A 15033-nucleotide genomic window follows, 5' to 3' on the forward strand; every position below is an offset into this window, starting at 1 on the left:
CCGCAGGTGGGAGCCGCCGCCACCGAGGGGGCGCGGGGAGCCCGACTCGCAGTACCGCAGTCCCCCCCTCAGCCGCCAGGGGCAGCACCGTCCCTGCCCTGCCCGCGCCTCCCCCCTCCTCCCCCAATCTCCGCCCTCCACCCCCTCCCTCCCCCCCGCTCGCTCCCCTGAGCCCCGCCAGACCCCGCTCAGCCCGCGCCCCGCTCCGCTGCCGAGGCTCCCGCAGCCCCGGCGTCCGCCCCGCTGAGCCCTCCCCCGGGGGCCATGGGGACGCCCCCGGGCTACCGACCTTCGGCTTGGGTGCATCTGCTCCACCAGCTGCCCCGCGCCGACTTCCAGCTCCGCCCGGTGCCCAGCGGTTTCGCGCCCCAAGAACAAGAATACCAGCAGGTGGGCGCGGGCACGGGGTCCTGGGGGCGGGGGTTGGGAGCTGGGTGACAGATTCCTGTGTTCTCTGGGGGTGGGAGCCGGGCCGGGACTTTGGGGTACCTGAGGCAGCGAGAGCCTGGCGTGCCCGTACCTGGAGGTTCCCCTGGGAACCTCCTTAAATGCGGGAGGGCTGGGGCCTGGACCCCTGGATCTCAGAGGAGGGAGGGGACTGGGGGCCCTTGGATTCCCGGGTCTCTGAGAGCTGCGCGGGAAGCTAGGGTCATCAGGGGGGTAGGAGGTCCATCATGTCCTAAAAGACGACCCCTTCCCTCATGGGATCAGGGCAATGCAGTTAAATGCGTCCCAGTTCAGGTGGGACCCAGGAGATACAGAGGAGCTGCCATGGTGGAGAGGAAGAAAGCTGGAGGTGCCCTGATTCTGGGACGGGACTGAGACCTGAAATGGGGAAGGGGGTGAGGGGTTTTAGGGCTGGAGCTGGGAAAAACAGGTGGATGCGCTGGGAGAGACTTCCAGCCTGTCCCAGGATGGAAGGGGCAGTCAGGTCGCTGGAGGGGGGGTGAGGATGAGGTTCGGTTTGGGGACTGGAGGATGACAGAAACGGAGCCAGAGGGTGGGGCTGGGTGGGAACTTTAAGGAAACCGGGGTCCCTGGGGAAGGGGGCCCAGCCTGGGTCAGCTCCAATAGGGGCGAAAGAACTGTCCCCTGACCCAGTTTAATTCAAGTCCTTGACTTTGAGATTAATGAGCAAGGCTTGGCGGAGCTGGGGATGGGGTAGGGGGTGGGCAGGATGGTGGAGCCCTGGGATGGGTCCTGGGCCCTGCCTGTAAGGTCTGAGCCCCTCAGATCTGTCCTGGGGGGCTCCCGGGACAGGGGGCTGGGGATTGGCAAGCTTAGAAGGAGGGGGGTCCCAGGAAAGCAGAGAGGGGGACGTGTGCTGTATTCTGAGCTATTTGGGTCATGGCTGCGCTGAGCCGGCCGTAAGCAGCTCCTCCCGCCACGCCGCTCTGTCCCCACCAAACGGGGACTGCCAGCCCCTCTACCACAGCCTGCTGGTTACACAATCCCAGCCTCCAGGGCCAGTCCACGGCCACCTGCTCACGGCCAAGGAGACCTCCCCACACAGATGCCACACGCGGGGTCCCCACCCCAGCCACCGCCAGAGGCACTCAGGGAGGCTCACTCTGCCCCCCCCCCTCAACAACAGTCAGGGTGACAGTGCTGGGACACACACCCCAGGAGGAGACAGCTGGGAAAATAATCAGGGACTGGGTGCCACCGTGCTGGGGACACACACACACAGACACACACTCTCACACATGCATTCACACTCACGCACATATACACACATATATACCCACATACAGATACATGTATACACACCCATATACTCACACATGTATACACACACCCACACCTTCACATTTACACACATATTCTTGCACTCATACAAATGCTCACACACACGCGTCAAGTATACACACATTCACACACTCATATGTTCACATATACACATTCACACATACATTCACACACTACCTCGTTCCCCCTCTCTCTCTCTCTTCCCCCCCCATACCCCTCTCGCCCCTGCTCTGTCTTCACTCTCCCAGCCTCCCAGTGCCCAGCTCTGAGTTGCACGAGCGTGCACACGCGTGCACACACGCACGCACACAGTGTCACGGAGGCTGTCACGCCCCCTCCCCCTGAGTCCCTGGGTGACAGACTCACACTGCGGTGGGGGTGCAGAGCTCAGCATCAGGGGAGAGGAAGCAAACAGTGAGTGGGGAGGACCAGCGTGGGGGAGGCGGAGGGAGTAGGAAGCCTACCACCCCCAACCTGGCGCACGTCACCAGGAACAGGTGCCCCCTCCAGACCCCCGATCCCACAGGAGTCTGGGGTCCAGGTCTTGGCATGTCCTTGGGTGGTGCTTCATTCCAACTGCCTGGTCTTGGTGTGGAGGAAACCGAGGCTCAGAGAGGGGAGGGCCCCTGCCAGAGGTCACACAGCCTTTGGAGGGCAGGGCAGAAGTTGAACCCAAGACTTGGGCCTCCCAGTTGGAAGCTCCCTCCAGCCCCGAGTCCCAGAGCCCTGGCTGCCGGCCTGGGAGGGGCTGGGAGTGACGTCTTTCCTCACAAACCTGAAAACCACGGCTTGGGCTCGGCCCCCCAGCTAGCCGGGGTGCCTTCCACCTGCACTGAGATCCCAAAGCCGGAACCTTCAGACACACAGGGAGGGAGCCCGGAGCCCCTCTGATGCCTGATGTCACCCCCTTCCCCAGGCCCTGCTGCTGGTGGTGGCCTTGGCAGGCCTGGGCTTGGGCCTGAGCCTCATTTTCATTGCTGTCTACCTCATCCGCTTCTGCTGCTGCCGGCCCCCAGAGCCGCCCGGGGCCAAGAGCCCTCCGCCGGGGGGAGGCTGCGTCACTTGGAGCTGCATTGCTGCCCTTCTCGTCGGCTGGTAATGGGGCCCCAGGGTGGGTGGACACTGGGGATGGGCCTCCCCAAGCTCTCTATCAATCAGTCTTCCTGGTGGTATCCCAGCAGGGGAGAATTGCTCCCATTTGATGGATGGAGAAACCAAGGTCCGAGAGGAAAAGTGACTTCCCAAGGGCAGCCAGCCTGGCAGGATGGTCTAGGGGTTAAAGGCTGGGCAGTCAGACTGCCTGGGTTTGGTGGCTCTGCCGTGGAACAGCTGTGTGACCTAGGCGAGTGGTATAGTTTCTCCAGGCCTCGGTTTCCACATCTCTAAAATGGGCACTGTCGTCACACCCACCTCCTGCTTGTGGTGCGATTAAATGAAATGTACAGTGCCTGGTTCACAGCTGGACGCCATAAATGTGAACTAGGGATGTCATTCATTAACTCATTCATTCATTCAGCAACTATTTCCTGAGTACCTACTATGTGCCAGGAAATACTGACTAAGCCAGACATGGTCCCTGCCCTCGTGAAGCTGATGTACCCGGTCAGGGACAGTAAAGGGATATTTACAATCCAGGAGCAGCCCTGAGCTGGTCTAACTCCTTTCCACGGTAACCCTGCTGGATTCAGAGTTGTCACAACCAGTTTTGAAGAGGGAGGCTCAGGGAGAGGCAACCTTTCGAGGCCAGGTGGGCCACGTGGAGATTCAGACCCCAAAACCCCTAGGAGCCCAGGGACCACCTTCTGGGACACCCTCAGGGGTGGGAGGAGCAGGGCACGTGGGGACGGCCATTTACCAGGAGCCAGCTCTGGGCGCAGCCCCTCCCCTCAGGGCAGCACCCACTCCTCAGGGCAGATCTGGGCGCTCAGGACTTGCCCCTGACCTGGGGCTTGGGGGCGGGGAGGGCGGCAGCGGCCGGGAAGCGGCTAGTCCCACCCCACCCCCGCCAGCCTGGGCCGCGCCACCGCGGGGAGCGTGGGCGTGTGGAGGTGGAGCTGGGGGAGGGGGCTGGGGGGGGTCCCAAGGTGCTTCCTCTTCGCGCTCTCCCGCGTGGAGGGGGGCGGGGAGGTGGACAGAGGCCCTGTGCGGGAGAGGCACGGCCAGCCCCCGTGGCCGGGAAACAAGAGCAGCTTTGTAGCACTGCGAACAATGGGTGCGGGCGCTGGAGCCAGCGCCGTCACATCCCAGGGCAGGGGGCGGGAGCCTGCGCAGCGCGGGGCTGGGAGCTGTGAGGGCGTCGGGGCGTCCGCCGCCCCGCTCCAGGCCTGGCCCCCTCCGCGGAGGGACTCAGTGTGGTGCGGGGGGAGAGGGAGGGGGCCCGTATTCAGGCCCCACAATGGAGCTCTGTGTGCCGGCAACCGAGGGGCGGGGGCGCCCGGCTTCTGGCCCGTTGGGCCCACATTCCCTCGCTTCCCTCCCAGCCGTCCAGAAGCTTGGCTCCTGGGGGTGGGGGGAGACTGGGAGCTCCAGGCTTGGGGTCCCCCCAAGCCTGGAGGCGGGGGAAGGGACGGCTGCATCCTGAAGGGACAGGTGCTGAGGACCCCGGATACTTGGGGAAAGGGTGGAGGGTCTGGGTGCGGGCTGGCAGTCACTAGAGGGGAGGACCTCCCGTCCTGGGGCTGGGCATGGCAGGGTTTCACTCCGGGGAGGTGCGAGTTAAATCTGGGGGCCTGCTCCCCTCCACCTCTCCACCCACCATTAGCATCACAATGACGTCCCTGGGCCGGGGGAGTGAGACCTTCCCGTTACCTTGGCAACTGGTGGGGGCCAGGCTGGAGACGTTCCTTTCCCACGATGGGCCGGACCAATGGGATGGGGTGGGAGATGGGATTGGGTGTGTGAGGAGGGGGGGGGGGCGTGGCGGCGGCCCCCAGGGTCCCAGGACCGGTTGTGATTTCCCTTCCCTCCTCCTCTTAGCACTGGCATTGGCATCGGTTTCTATGGCAACAGCGAGACCAGTGATGGGGTGTCCCAGCTCAGCTCTGCACTGCTGCATGCCAACCACACACTCACTGCCATTGACCACCTGGTGAGGGGCCAGGCACTGGCCAGACCCCAGACCCACACCCAGACTGGTTCCCCACACCTGGGCAAAGGGCCCCCTCCCAGGAAAACAGGATCTAAACTCAGAGCCAAGACCCCAGACTCAGAATGTCGGGTTCCAACATGCAGATCTCAGACTGTATGCCCAGCCCCCAACCCTGACTACAGATTAGGGCCTCACACGTGGTACCATCAGAACCTCAGCCCAGATCTGGGCTTCCAGACTAAATCACACGCAGCCCCAGCCTTGGACTTCAGCTCACAGCCCAAACCATTCAGAGACCAAACACCAAAACCCAGCCCCTGCCCTCAGGTCAGATCCAGGACAGAGACCTGATCCTTGGCCCGGGTGCAAGGTTAAAGACCTCAGCGCTCAGACCCGGGACTCAGACGAGAAGCCTCACTCTCATCCCCAGCCCCAGGATGCCAGGCCCGGAGCTGAGACCCAGCCTGACCTCAGACCTTAGATTTCATGTCCGGTTGCAACCCTGGAACCCAGACGTGAGACCCCAGACTCAGGAAGGCAGATGCCAGGGTCAGACCTAGGATCCCAGACTTAACCTCAGTCCTGGAGCTCAAGCCACTGACCTCTCCAAGCTCCTGACAGAAGCCACAGAACTGCATGAGCTGGACCGCAGAGCCCCTTCCTTCCCTTCCTCAATCCTCAGATGCCCTAGCGCCCAGATCTCAGATACCCACCCCTGCTCACTCCTACTTCGCCCCCCCAGCCCTGTCGCCCAATCCCTGGCCACCCCAGAGAACGCCCTCCCCCGACTCCAGGCCCACCCCTGTGCGCAGGTGTTGGAGATGGTGGAGAGGTTGGATGAGGCCGTGAGGACAGAGCTGACCACTCTGGAGGAGGTGCTGACGCAGCGCACGGAGCTGGTGGCGGCCACCCGGGGGGCTCGGCGGCAGGCGGAAGCCGTGGCCCAGCAGCTCCAGGGGCTGGCCTTCTGGCAGGGAGTGCCCCTGAGCCCCGTGCAGGTAGCTGAAGATGTGTCCTTTGTGGAGGAGTACAGGTAGGTGACCGCTCTGTCTGCTCCGTGTGGCAGGGAACCCCTGCCTGGGTGATTGTGCCCCCAGGGGACATTGGGGGACATATCTGGGTGTCACAGCTGGGGGAGGGGATGCTACTGGCACCAGGTGGGCAGAGACCAGAGATGCTACTGAATATCCTACAGTGCACAGGACAGCCCCCGACGGCAAAGGATTATCTGTGCTAAGTGTCAGTAAGTGACAGCAGCCCTGGCGTAGAGAGACGGACCAGGTGATGCCGTGCCCACTCAGTATTCATCCGTTTACTCCCTCCCTCAATGTATTCACTCCTTCATTCATTCATCCTTGACTCAGCCATTCATCAAGTCACTCTTGCACTTCACTCATTGAATCTCAGACTAAGTAGTTCACTCCCTCGGTTGTCCAGCTGACGCGTGTATCCATTCAACAGATATTTATTTACACCTTCTGGTGAGAGAGGTGTACCCAAATGGTCAGGACCATGAGCTCTAAAGCCAGACGGCCCTCCCTAACCACGTGATCTTAAATAAGGTACATACCAGCTCTGTGCCTCAGTGTTCCCATCTGGTACCCGTGGGAATAATGGGTAGCAATACCCTCATTGGATCGTGGAGGGTCTGTTGAGTCATTATCTGTCAAGTGCTTACAGGGGCGACCGGCACACATTATATAGGTGTCTGTAAAATATGGTTTTTTTTAAGATAGAGCGGTGAACAATGAATCCTGCCTGTCTCACGGTGGGCGGACCAGTAAGAAATGCATGAATGAGATATTGTCTGTAAGGTGGTGAGTGTTAAGAGCTCTGGAGAAGAGTAGGTGGGAGACGGGAACGGGATGGTCTGGGGACAGAGGATGGCAGTTTTGGGAGTTGGGGGGGGGGTCATCCGGGAAGGCCACACTGAGAAGGTAACATTTGAAGGACATCTGGGACGGCCATCTTTCCCAGCAGCCAACATGACGGAGTGTCCTCATTGCTTCGTCCGCAAGGAATTATTTCTTTTGGTCATCCGACAACTGAGGGTCCCAACCAGACATGGGAGCAGAGACAGGGAAGGCTTGGTCCTGGATTCTGTGCTCCAGGAGGGCAGGCAGACCTGGGCTGAAGCAGTCGGCAATGAGGAACCCCCCTGCAGGGCATCAGACAGGCCTGGGTCCCAGTGAGTTCAAGTTCTGGGTTCTGGCCAAGCTCAGGGGTGCAGGCCCTGGGCCTCAGCCCTGTTTCAGTGGGGGCTGAGGGTAGCTGTGTGGACTACACCTGGGTGAGGCAGACCCATCATTAACAGGAAATAGCCTCTGGATTCACCAATACGAGAGTGCCTGACACTTGGGACTCCTTCAAGAAACATGGCCGGCTTCCTGGAAGGAAATCGGGGCCCCCAGCGGGAGAGCTTCGCTGGGGGGTTCTTGGTGGCCTAGGGCAGAAGTGCTACCTGCCCCTGACGGAAGTGAAGTGAAGCTGGGACACACGAGCTGGCGGTGGGGACATGGGGAGCAAAGGCCTGGAGGTCAGCTGCAGCCACTGGGTCCAGCTTCTCCTTTCCGGGGACAGCCTGACCCGCCGGCAGTCCGGGAAAGAAGGGCACAGTGAGTCCCCACAGGGGCCTGAGCAGAGGCTGCCACGGAGGGGGGTGGCCGTTCCCTTGCCGCTCTGGCGATGTGGGGATTGCTGAGAGCGCTGCTATTTATTGAGCATCTCCTAAGTGCCAGGCGCTGTGCTGCGGCCTCATGTACATCTTCCTCTGCAACCAGAGTGAACTGACCAGTAGCTAATACTGAATTCTTAAATGACATTAAAAGTTTCCCGATCCGTGTTCAAGCTGCTATTTAAGTGCGTCCGTATTGGCGCTCTTCTCGGTGCTTGTGTGTCTCTACTCCTTAGCCTCACGACAACCCTTGCACGTAGGTGCTGCTGTTCTCCCCGAGTTACTGGCGGGGAAGCCGAGACCCAGGAGGCAAGGTTACTGAGACCGAGTTGCAGGCAGTCAGGAAGTGGAGGGGCTGGCATTGCGACCCAGGCCGTCTGCCTGCAGACACTGAGCCCTTGGGTCGTGCCCTGTGTTGCTGAGTACGTGCCTGGGAATGAGTCCCTCTGCCCTCCAGGCTGGCGTGGAGGGGCTGGGGCCCTGAGAGGAGGGCAGGCAGACTCAGGGCTCATGCGTGGTTCGGTCAGGGTACAGTCCTGGCACCTGTGTTCTAAATGGCTCCAGTGGCCGGCCTCCCAATGCACCCACTTCACAGATGGGCCTGGCTGTGGCCCGGAGACTGGGCATCAGGGAGATCGCGTGTGCAGGCAGAGCCGGGAGAACGGCTGTCACCCTCTGCCGAGTCCTGGTCTGGGAGCCTGGGCCCGTGAAAGGCTGGATGTGCCGCTGCAGCCTCAGCCCTGTCGCCCCCTCCCCAGGTGGCTGGCCTACGTTCTCCTGCTGCTCCTGGAGCTGCTGGTCTGCCTCTTCACCCTCCTGGGCCTGGCGAAGCAGAGCAAGTGGCTCGTGATTGTGTAAGTCTGGGGGGCTTCCTGGCACTGAGATCCCACAGCGCTCTTCCGAGAGGGGCCACGGTCCTTCCCAGGTTTCATTCCCTTGTCCCACGAACCTCCATGGAGTTCCTGGGCTGGGGTGGCACATAGAAATCAGGCTCAGAGCTGCCCAGGAAGGGGGCGGGCGGGAAACAGGCTGTCCTCACAGTAAGAAGTGCACCAAAATCCTAGAAAAGCAATGATAGTGATGCTTGTGCTGAGGATTGGGGTGATCACTGACCCTCTCAGTTGCTATGACAACCCTGTGAAGGAGGTGCCTGTCAGATGCCTACTGGAAGATGAGGGCCCTGAGGCAGAAAGCTGTCACGTGGCGTGGCGGAATTAAGGACCACCCTCTTACTTAAAGGTTCATTCTGTATGCCCGATGCTCTTCTGGAACCCTCGCACTAACCCTATGAGGAGGCCCTTTCCTTCTCCCCATATGACAGAAAGGGAGACTGGTGCTCAGAGAGGTTAGGCCACTTGCCCAAGGCTGCACAGCCAGAAAGTGCTGGAGCTGGGATTCCACCTCGGCCAGCCTATTCCACTTGGAGGAGCCTTTGTATCCTCCCTGGCCCTGAGGGGGGCCACGCTTGTGCCTGCCACCATTCCCACACTCCCCCCGGGGTGAGAGGTCCTGCCATCCCATCCAGGCCGCCCTGAAGCTTGAAGATGGTAAAGCACAGTGGGCAGGGCAGGTCTGGGGCTTGGGGCCAGGCCTTCAGTTTGGCTCCCTCCAGGTGCCCTTCTTTCTTGCTGACCACCCTCCAAGGCTGATTCCCCCTCCCCGAACCCCATCCCCAGAGAAAACCTGGAAGGCAGTTTCAGCCCTGGAGCTGTGTCCACTCCTGGGAGGAGGAGTCTGGGCTTGACCAAGCAATGGGTGAACCTGGGAGCAAGGTCCTGCAGAATTCAGAGCAGGGAGATGGGGCCCAGGGGTGGGCGGTCCGGAGCAAGGCGGGAACAGACGTGGGCTGGATCCGGCCAGCCCCTCACCCCGTATCCTCCCCCAGCAGGGCCAGATGTTCAGTTTGACGTCAGCAGCCTCGGGTCCACACCTCTCCCCCAACAGCTTCTCTGCCCCTAGTTGTTATCCTCTTGGCTCCAGAGGTGGGTGGAGGGTAGGGCTGGGGCTGTGATGGGATTAGGGGTGGGGGAAGGGAAGAGGTGAGGTGGGAGATTAAGAACCCCAGAACCCCCAAGTCCAATCCCTTCTCCTACCGTAGGATGACGGTGATGAGTCTCCTGGTTCTCGTCCTGAGCTGGGGCTCCATGGGCCTGGAGGCAGCTACGGCCGTGGTGAGTGGAGTGGGACAGGCCCTTGGGCTCCAAGACTTAAGGGTGCCAAAGGCCCCTAACTCCTGGATCCTGGGGCAGGATGGGAGTAAATGCCTTAGGTCTTGGGAGGAAAGACTTGGGGGCCAGGAACACAGGTTCTGAAGTTTCCAGCCAGTTTCCTAGGTCCTGAGGGACTGGACTTCTGGACACTTGGGTCTGAGGGGGGAGGGGCTGGGGGTCTGGACTCCTGGGTCTGAGGGAGGAGGGGCCGGGGGTCTGGACCCCTGGGTCTGAGGGAGGAGGGGCCGGGGGTCTGGACCCCTGGGTCTGAGGGGGGAGGGGCTGGGGGTCTGGACTCCTGGGTCTGAGGGGGAGGGGCTGGGGGTCTGGACTCCTGGGTGTGAAGGGGGAGGGCTGGGGGTCTGGACTCCTGGGTCTGAGGGGGGGGGCTAGAGGGCCTGGATCCTGGGTCTGAGGGGGGAGGGGCCGGGGGCCTGGATCCTGGGTCTGAGGGAGGAGGGGCTGGGGGTCTGGACTCCTGGGTCTGAGGGAGGAGGGGCCGGGGGCCTGGACCCCTGGGTTTGAGGGAGGAGGGGCTGGGGGTCTGGACTCCTGGGTCTGAGGGGGGAGGGGCCGGGGGTCTGGACTCCTGGGTCTGAGTGGGGGGCTAGAGTGCCCTCAATTCTGTGGGAGTGTGGAATGGGGGCGGTTTCTGTTCTGAGCCCCCTTTCCTGCTGCCCCTCTCAGGGCCTCAGCGACTTCTGCTCCAACCCGGACACCTACATCCTGAACCTGACCCGGGAGGAGACTGGCCTTGGCTCAGGTGATCGCATCTCCAGGCGCACGCCCTGCGTCCTCGGGCCTCTCTGCGCGGTCCTCCTGGGATGGGGGGAGGGTGCGCAGCCGGCTGCCAGGCCCTGCCCAGTTCTGCAGAAGCTCTCGGCACCTCCCCTGGTGCGCTGGAACAGAGGGAGGGATAAGGATGATGGAGTCAGGAGAAAGGGGTCCTCAGGCTGGAGCTGAGGGATGGGAGGATTTGGCCACTTGGAGAAAATGGGGGGAGCACAGTTGAGTCAAGGGGAGGGTGGCAGAAGCAGGGGCTCCCCGGGAGTGTGTAGGTCAGCATGTTTCTGGCTGTGGCTGGAGCAGAAGGGATTAGGGGCTGGGAGGGCTGCCAGTCTCAGAATGCGAGGTCATTGGGACCACAGGAGGGTCCTGAGCTGGGAGGGGTGGAAAGTGTGGCCTTGCCCCCTCCCGCCTTTCCCCAGGGAGGCCCCGGGGCTCAGGCTCACAGCCTCCCCCCTCTTCCCCTCTTCCCTTGCCGCTTCAGACATCCTGAACTATTATTTCCTCTGCAACCAGGCCGTCTCCAACCCCTTTCAACAGGTTAGGGCTGCGGGCAAGGGAACCGGGTGGAGGAGGGTGCGGCTGGGGCCTAGGCTTAGGGATGCTGGGGGAGGATGAAGGCGCCAAGTGGGCTGGGGGTGTCAACCGCTGGGTCCTCCTCCCTCCTTCTGGCTTCCCGCAGAGGCTGACTGTGTCCCAGCGAGCTCTGGCCAACATCCACTCCCAGCTGCAGGGGCTGGAGCGAGAAGCTGTCCCCCAGTTCCCTTCTGCTCAGGTCGGCGGGGCCGGGTGCTCCTTCTGCACCCCGACTCCCAGGGGAAGGAGGGGAGGGAACCTGGGTGTGTGGGCGGAGCCTTAGAAAAGGGGCGGTGCGGTGGCTGTGGGCGGGGGTCCGCAGAAAGGGGTGGGGCGGAAGCTGTGGGTGGGGCCCTGGCTTTGTGAGCCCACCGAAAGGGGCGGGGCCTGAAGAGATGGGCGGAGCCTGAAGAGTTCCTGAGATAACAACCCCCTGCCACCGCAGAAGCCTCTGCTGTCCTTGGAGGAGACGCTGAATGTGACAGAAGGAAACTTCCACCAGTTGGTGGCACTGCTGCACTGTCGTGGCCTGCACAAGGTGACCCCTGTCGCCCTCCCCGAATTCTTCTCGCAGGGGAGCCTCTGCCTAGACCCAGAAACCTAGGAATATCCTTTCTGCTTCCTGTTCATTCCTCCAGCAAGTTCTGCCGGCCCTTCTGAAGCCCGTCTGGGCTCTGAGCACAGCTCACGCTGTCACCGCTGCTCCCGGCCCCAGGGCCTCTTCCCTGTTTCCTGCTTGCCTGCCCCCATCTGTCCTCCGCACAGCAGCCAACAGCCCAGTGAGCCTTTTAAGCACAATCTGATCTTCTTCCTGCGCGTAAAACCCGCAGTTACCCCTGCAGGCGGATTAAGGTCCTGGCTTCTCCCTAGCCCGCACCCCTTGCCCCAGCAGCCTTGCGGGTCTCCCAGACAGCAGTCCCCCACCTCCCATCGGCCGGGTTCCTTCCTGCTGGTGCTATCCTGCTGTCGGGACCCCAGTACTGCTTTCCAAACCCCCTCTCTCATTAGCTCATTGTGGTCTGAAGCGACCTTCTGGGGCCTGGTTGCTGAAGTTTCCCCGGTACTTGGAGCAATGCCTGGCACAGAGCAGGCCCTCGGCCAGCCCCTGCTGAATGACTTATGGCTGGCCATTCAGGAAATGGTGCTTCTGCCGATTTCCGGGGATGCCAGTAATGTCAGCCAGTGTTTACTGAGTGTGCGTTATGTGCAGGGGGCATTTCTATACCAGTTGTTCTTCTAAGCCTTATTCTCAGTGTTGTTCTAAGCCAGCGATTTTGCCCCAGGAGGTGGTGGCAATGTGTGGAGACATGTTTGGGTGTCACGGCTGGGGGAGGGGGTGCTACTGGCATCTCGTGGCTGGAGGCCAGGGCTGCTGCTCAGGGACCTGCAGTGCAGAGGCACCACCCGCTGCCACCCCGTTCAGCACACACACAGTGATCTGCCCCAATGTCAGACGTGTCCAGGTTGAGACGCCCGGCACTCAACCAAGGCTGAGCTGCTGTGGCGTCTGGGCGTGGGGGGGGTGGAGGGAGGGTTCTCGGTGATGGAGAGGAAGCCGCAACTTGGGTTCCTGCTCGCAGGTGTGATAATGACAATGACCACAGCGCCTACCGTGTGCTGAGCGCTTTCTGCGTGCCAGGCCCTGTGCTGAGCACAGGCGACAGGGGAGGAAACTGAGGGACTTATTCAACGTTGCAGAGCCAGGTGCACGGCCTGAGCCGTGTGCATTGCCCGCTGACGCCCTCTCCCCCCCGCCCCAGGATTATGGCGCAGCCCTGCGGGGCCTGTGTGAGGACGCCCTAGAAGGCCTGCTCTACCTGCTGCTCTTCTCCCTCCTGTCTGCGGGGGCCCTGGCCACCGCCCTCTGCAGCCTGCCCCGCGCCTGGGCCCTCTTCCCACCCAGGTCAGGAGGGGAGGGGGGCAGGGTCTTGGCGGAGGGGATGGGGGAGAACCATTGAGCCACTGTTAGGGGGCAGCCTCCTGATGGACCCCCATCCTGTTTCTCTGCCACTCCCCCCCTTGCACCCCAGTGACGACTATGATGACACAGATGATGACGACCCTTTCAACCCTCAGGTATTGGACCCCTGGGTCTGAGGGAGGAGGGGCTGGGGATCTGGACCCCTGGGTCTGAGGGATGAGGGGCTGGGGGCCTGGACTCCTGGGTCTGAGGAAGGAGGGGCCGAGGACCTGGACTCCTGGGTCTGAGGGAGGAGGTGCTGGGGGCCTGGACTCCTGGGTCTGAGGAAGGAGGGGCCGAGGACCTGGACTCCTGGGTCTGAGGGAGGAGGGGCCGGGGGCCTGGACTCCTGGGTCTGAGGAAGGAGGGGCTGAGGACCTGGACACCTGGGTCTGAGGGGGGAGGGGCCGGGGGCCTGGACCCCTGGGTCTGAGGGAGGAGGGGCTGGGGGCCTGGACTCCTGGGTCTGAGGGAGGCGGGGCTGGGGGCCTGGACTCCTGGGTCTGAGGGAGGAGGTGCTGGGGGCCTGGACTCCTGGGTCTGAGGGGGGAGGGGCTGGGTCCTGGACCCCTGGGTCTGAGGGCCCACACTACAAAGCCAGATTCCCTAGTCATGCCCTCTCTCGCCCCACATCTCCCTGGCAGGAATCCAAGCGCTTCGTGCAGTGGCAGTCATCTATCTGAGCCCTTCCTCCATGCCAGACTGGAGCCTGTTCCCCATCTCCGGTGAGCATCTAGAGTGACACCCCAGCTCCCAAAGCCAGCCTCTGCCCTCCCTCCTTCCCTCCCTGTGGGCTCCGGGGTGGCCCTTCTGCCTGCATCTGGTCCGATCTTTGTCTCTCTCTGCAGTTCCTTCCCCAGCTGCCGGAGAAGACCCCACTAACCCAGCCTCACTGGGCTCCTACCACTAACAATGCCCTGGCTACGGACACCTTAAACAGGACTGCCTTCCCGCCTGCCCTGCCCCCTCTATGTGTCCTTAGCCCTGGAAGTAAGCCGAGGGGGTAGGCCAGGGCCCTGAGCTGGCCGGGGAGCGGGCAGACAGCCAGACCCACAGCCTCTCAGCCCTGAAGGGATATGAGTGCCCCCGCCCTACCACACCCCAGTGGGCTTAGGGCCCCTGATCTCCACTTGCGGCACCAACTTGGGAAAGGGTTGATTTGAAATAAAAGGGACGACTTTATTTTACAAGCAGCTGGGTCCTTTTTTCTCCCCTCCGCCAATCTGGCCTTGTGGTTGGGGGGTGGAGATTCTCTTCACCTCTGCTCTCGCCCTGCCTCCTGGCCGCCAGGTGTTTCTCTCCTGTCCAGGCTCTGCAGCAGTTCCAAAGGGATTGTTCTTTAAAAAAAAAAAAATCCCCCCCACCCCTGATCTAAAAGCAGCACACATGTCCCGACGCAGGAGGAGACGCATATCCCTGGAACAGAAGAGACAGCCTAGAAATAGATCTCCGTGTGTGTATACATATGACAGAAGACAGATTTCAAGTCAGGGTGAAAAGGACTGGTTTCGAAGGAATGCTGACATGATTAGCTCTCCAGCTGGAAGAAAACAGTCTACATACAATATGGGTGGAAAACCTAAATGTAGACAAGGGACAGAAGTATTTCAAGGGAAAAGAGGAGACTTTTGTATATTGTATATCTCGGTTGGAGGGGGAGGATTTTCAGCAAGGTATCCCAAAGACGGAAAGGAAGAGATAACTTATTTGACAACTTGTGGAGTGAAAAAAATACCGTAAAGTCAAGAGGCAAATTGACAGTCTGGGGAAAACAGTTTGTTTTTCTAACAACACACATGGCAAAGAAATAGATAATTCTTAACATATACGTATAATTTGCAAAGCTTCTACAAACCATGAAAAAGATGACCCAACTTGAAAATAAGCAACTAAGATGAACATTCAGTGAAGTGAAAATCCCAATGCCAGTGAACAGACTAAAGGGCATTCAAACTCTAATAATTAGGAAGTGCACCGTGAAACAAGCAGA

General features: G+C 61.1%; 2 protein-coding genes across 5 annotated transcripts in view; both read left to right on the forward strand.

Moving 5' to 3' along the window:
- LOC132416835 (NACHT, LRR and PYD domains-containing protein 2) overlaps positions 1–15033 on the forward strand; it is a 1001898-nt gene that overhangs the window by 303734 nt on the left and 683131 nt on the right.
- Positions 152–14227, forward strand: TTYH1 (tweety family member 1). Of its 4 annotated transcripts, none has more exons than XM_060000455.1 (14): positions 152–390; positions 2666–2844; positions 4726–4837; positions 5632–5870; positions 8270–8365; positions 9610–9682; positions 10409–10484; positions 10992–11047; positions 11190–11282; positions 11529–11621; positions 12844–12986; positions 13114–13159; positions 13688–13768; positions 13892–14227. In XM_060000455.1, exons 1-13 carry the CDS (start codon positions 265–267, stop codon positions 13724–13726), a joined length of 1371 nt encoding a protein of 456 aa, XP_059856438.1. In that variant the 5' UTR covers positions 152–264; the 3' UTR covers positions 13727–13768; positions 13892–14227. The 4 variants fall into 4 exon arrangements, with proteins under 4 accessions (XP_059856438.1, XP_059856439.1, XP_059856436.1 ...); XM_060000456.1 differs by having other exon boundaries at positions 5650–5870; XM_060000453.1 differs by lacking the exon at positions 13114–13159.

This window comes from Delphinus delphis, chromosome 20 (genome assembly GCF_949987515.2).
Source record: "Delphinus delphis chromosome 20, mDelDel1.2, whole genome shotgun sequence".
NCBI classification, from domain to species: Eukaryota; Metazoa; Chordata; class Mammalia; order Artiodactyla; family Delphinidae; genus Delphinus; species Delphinus delphis.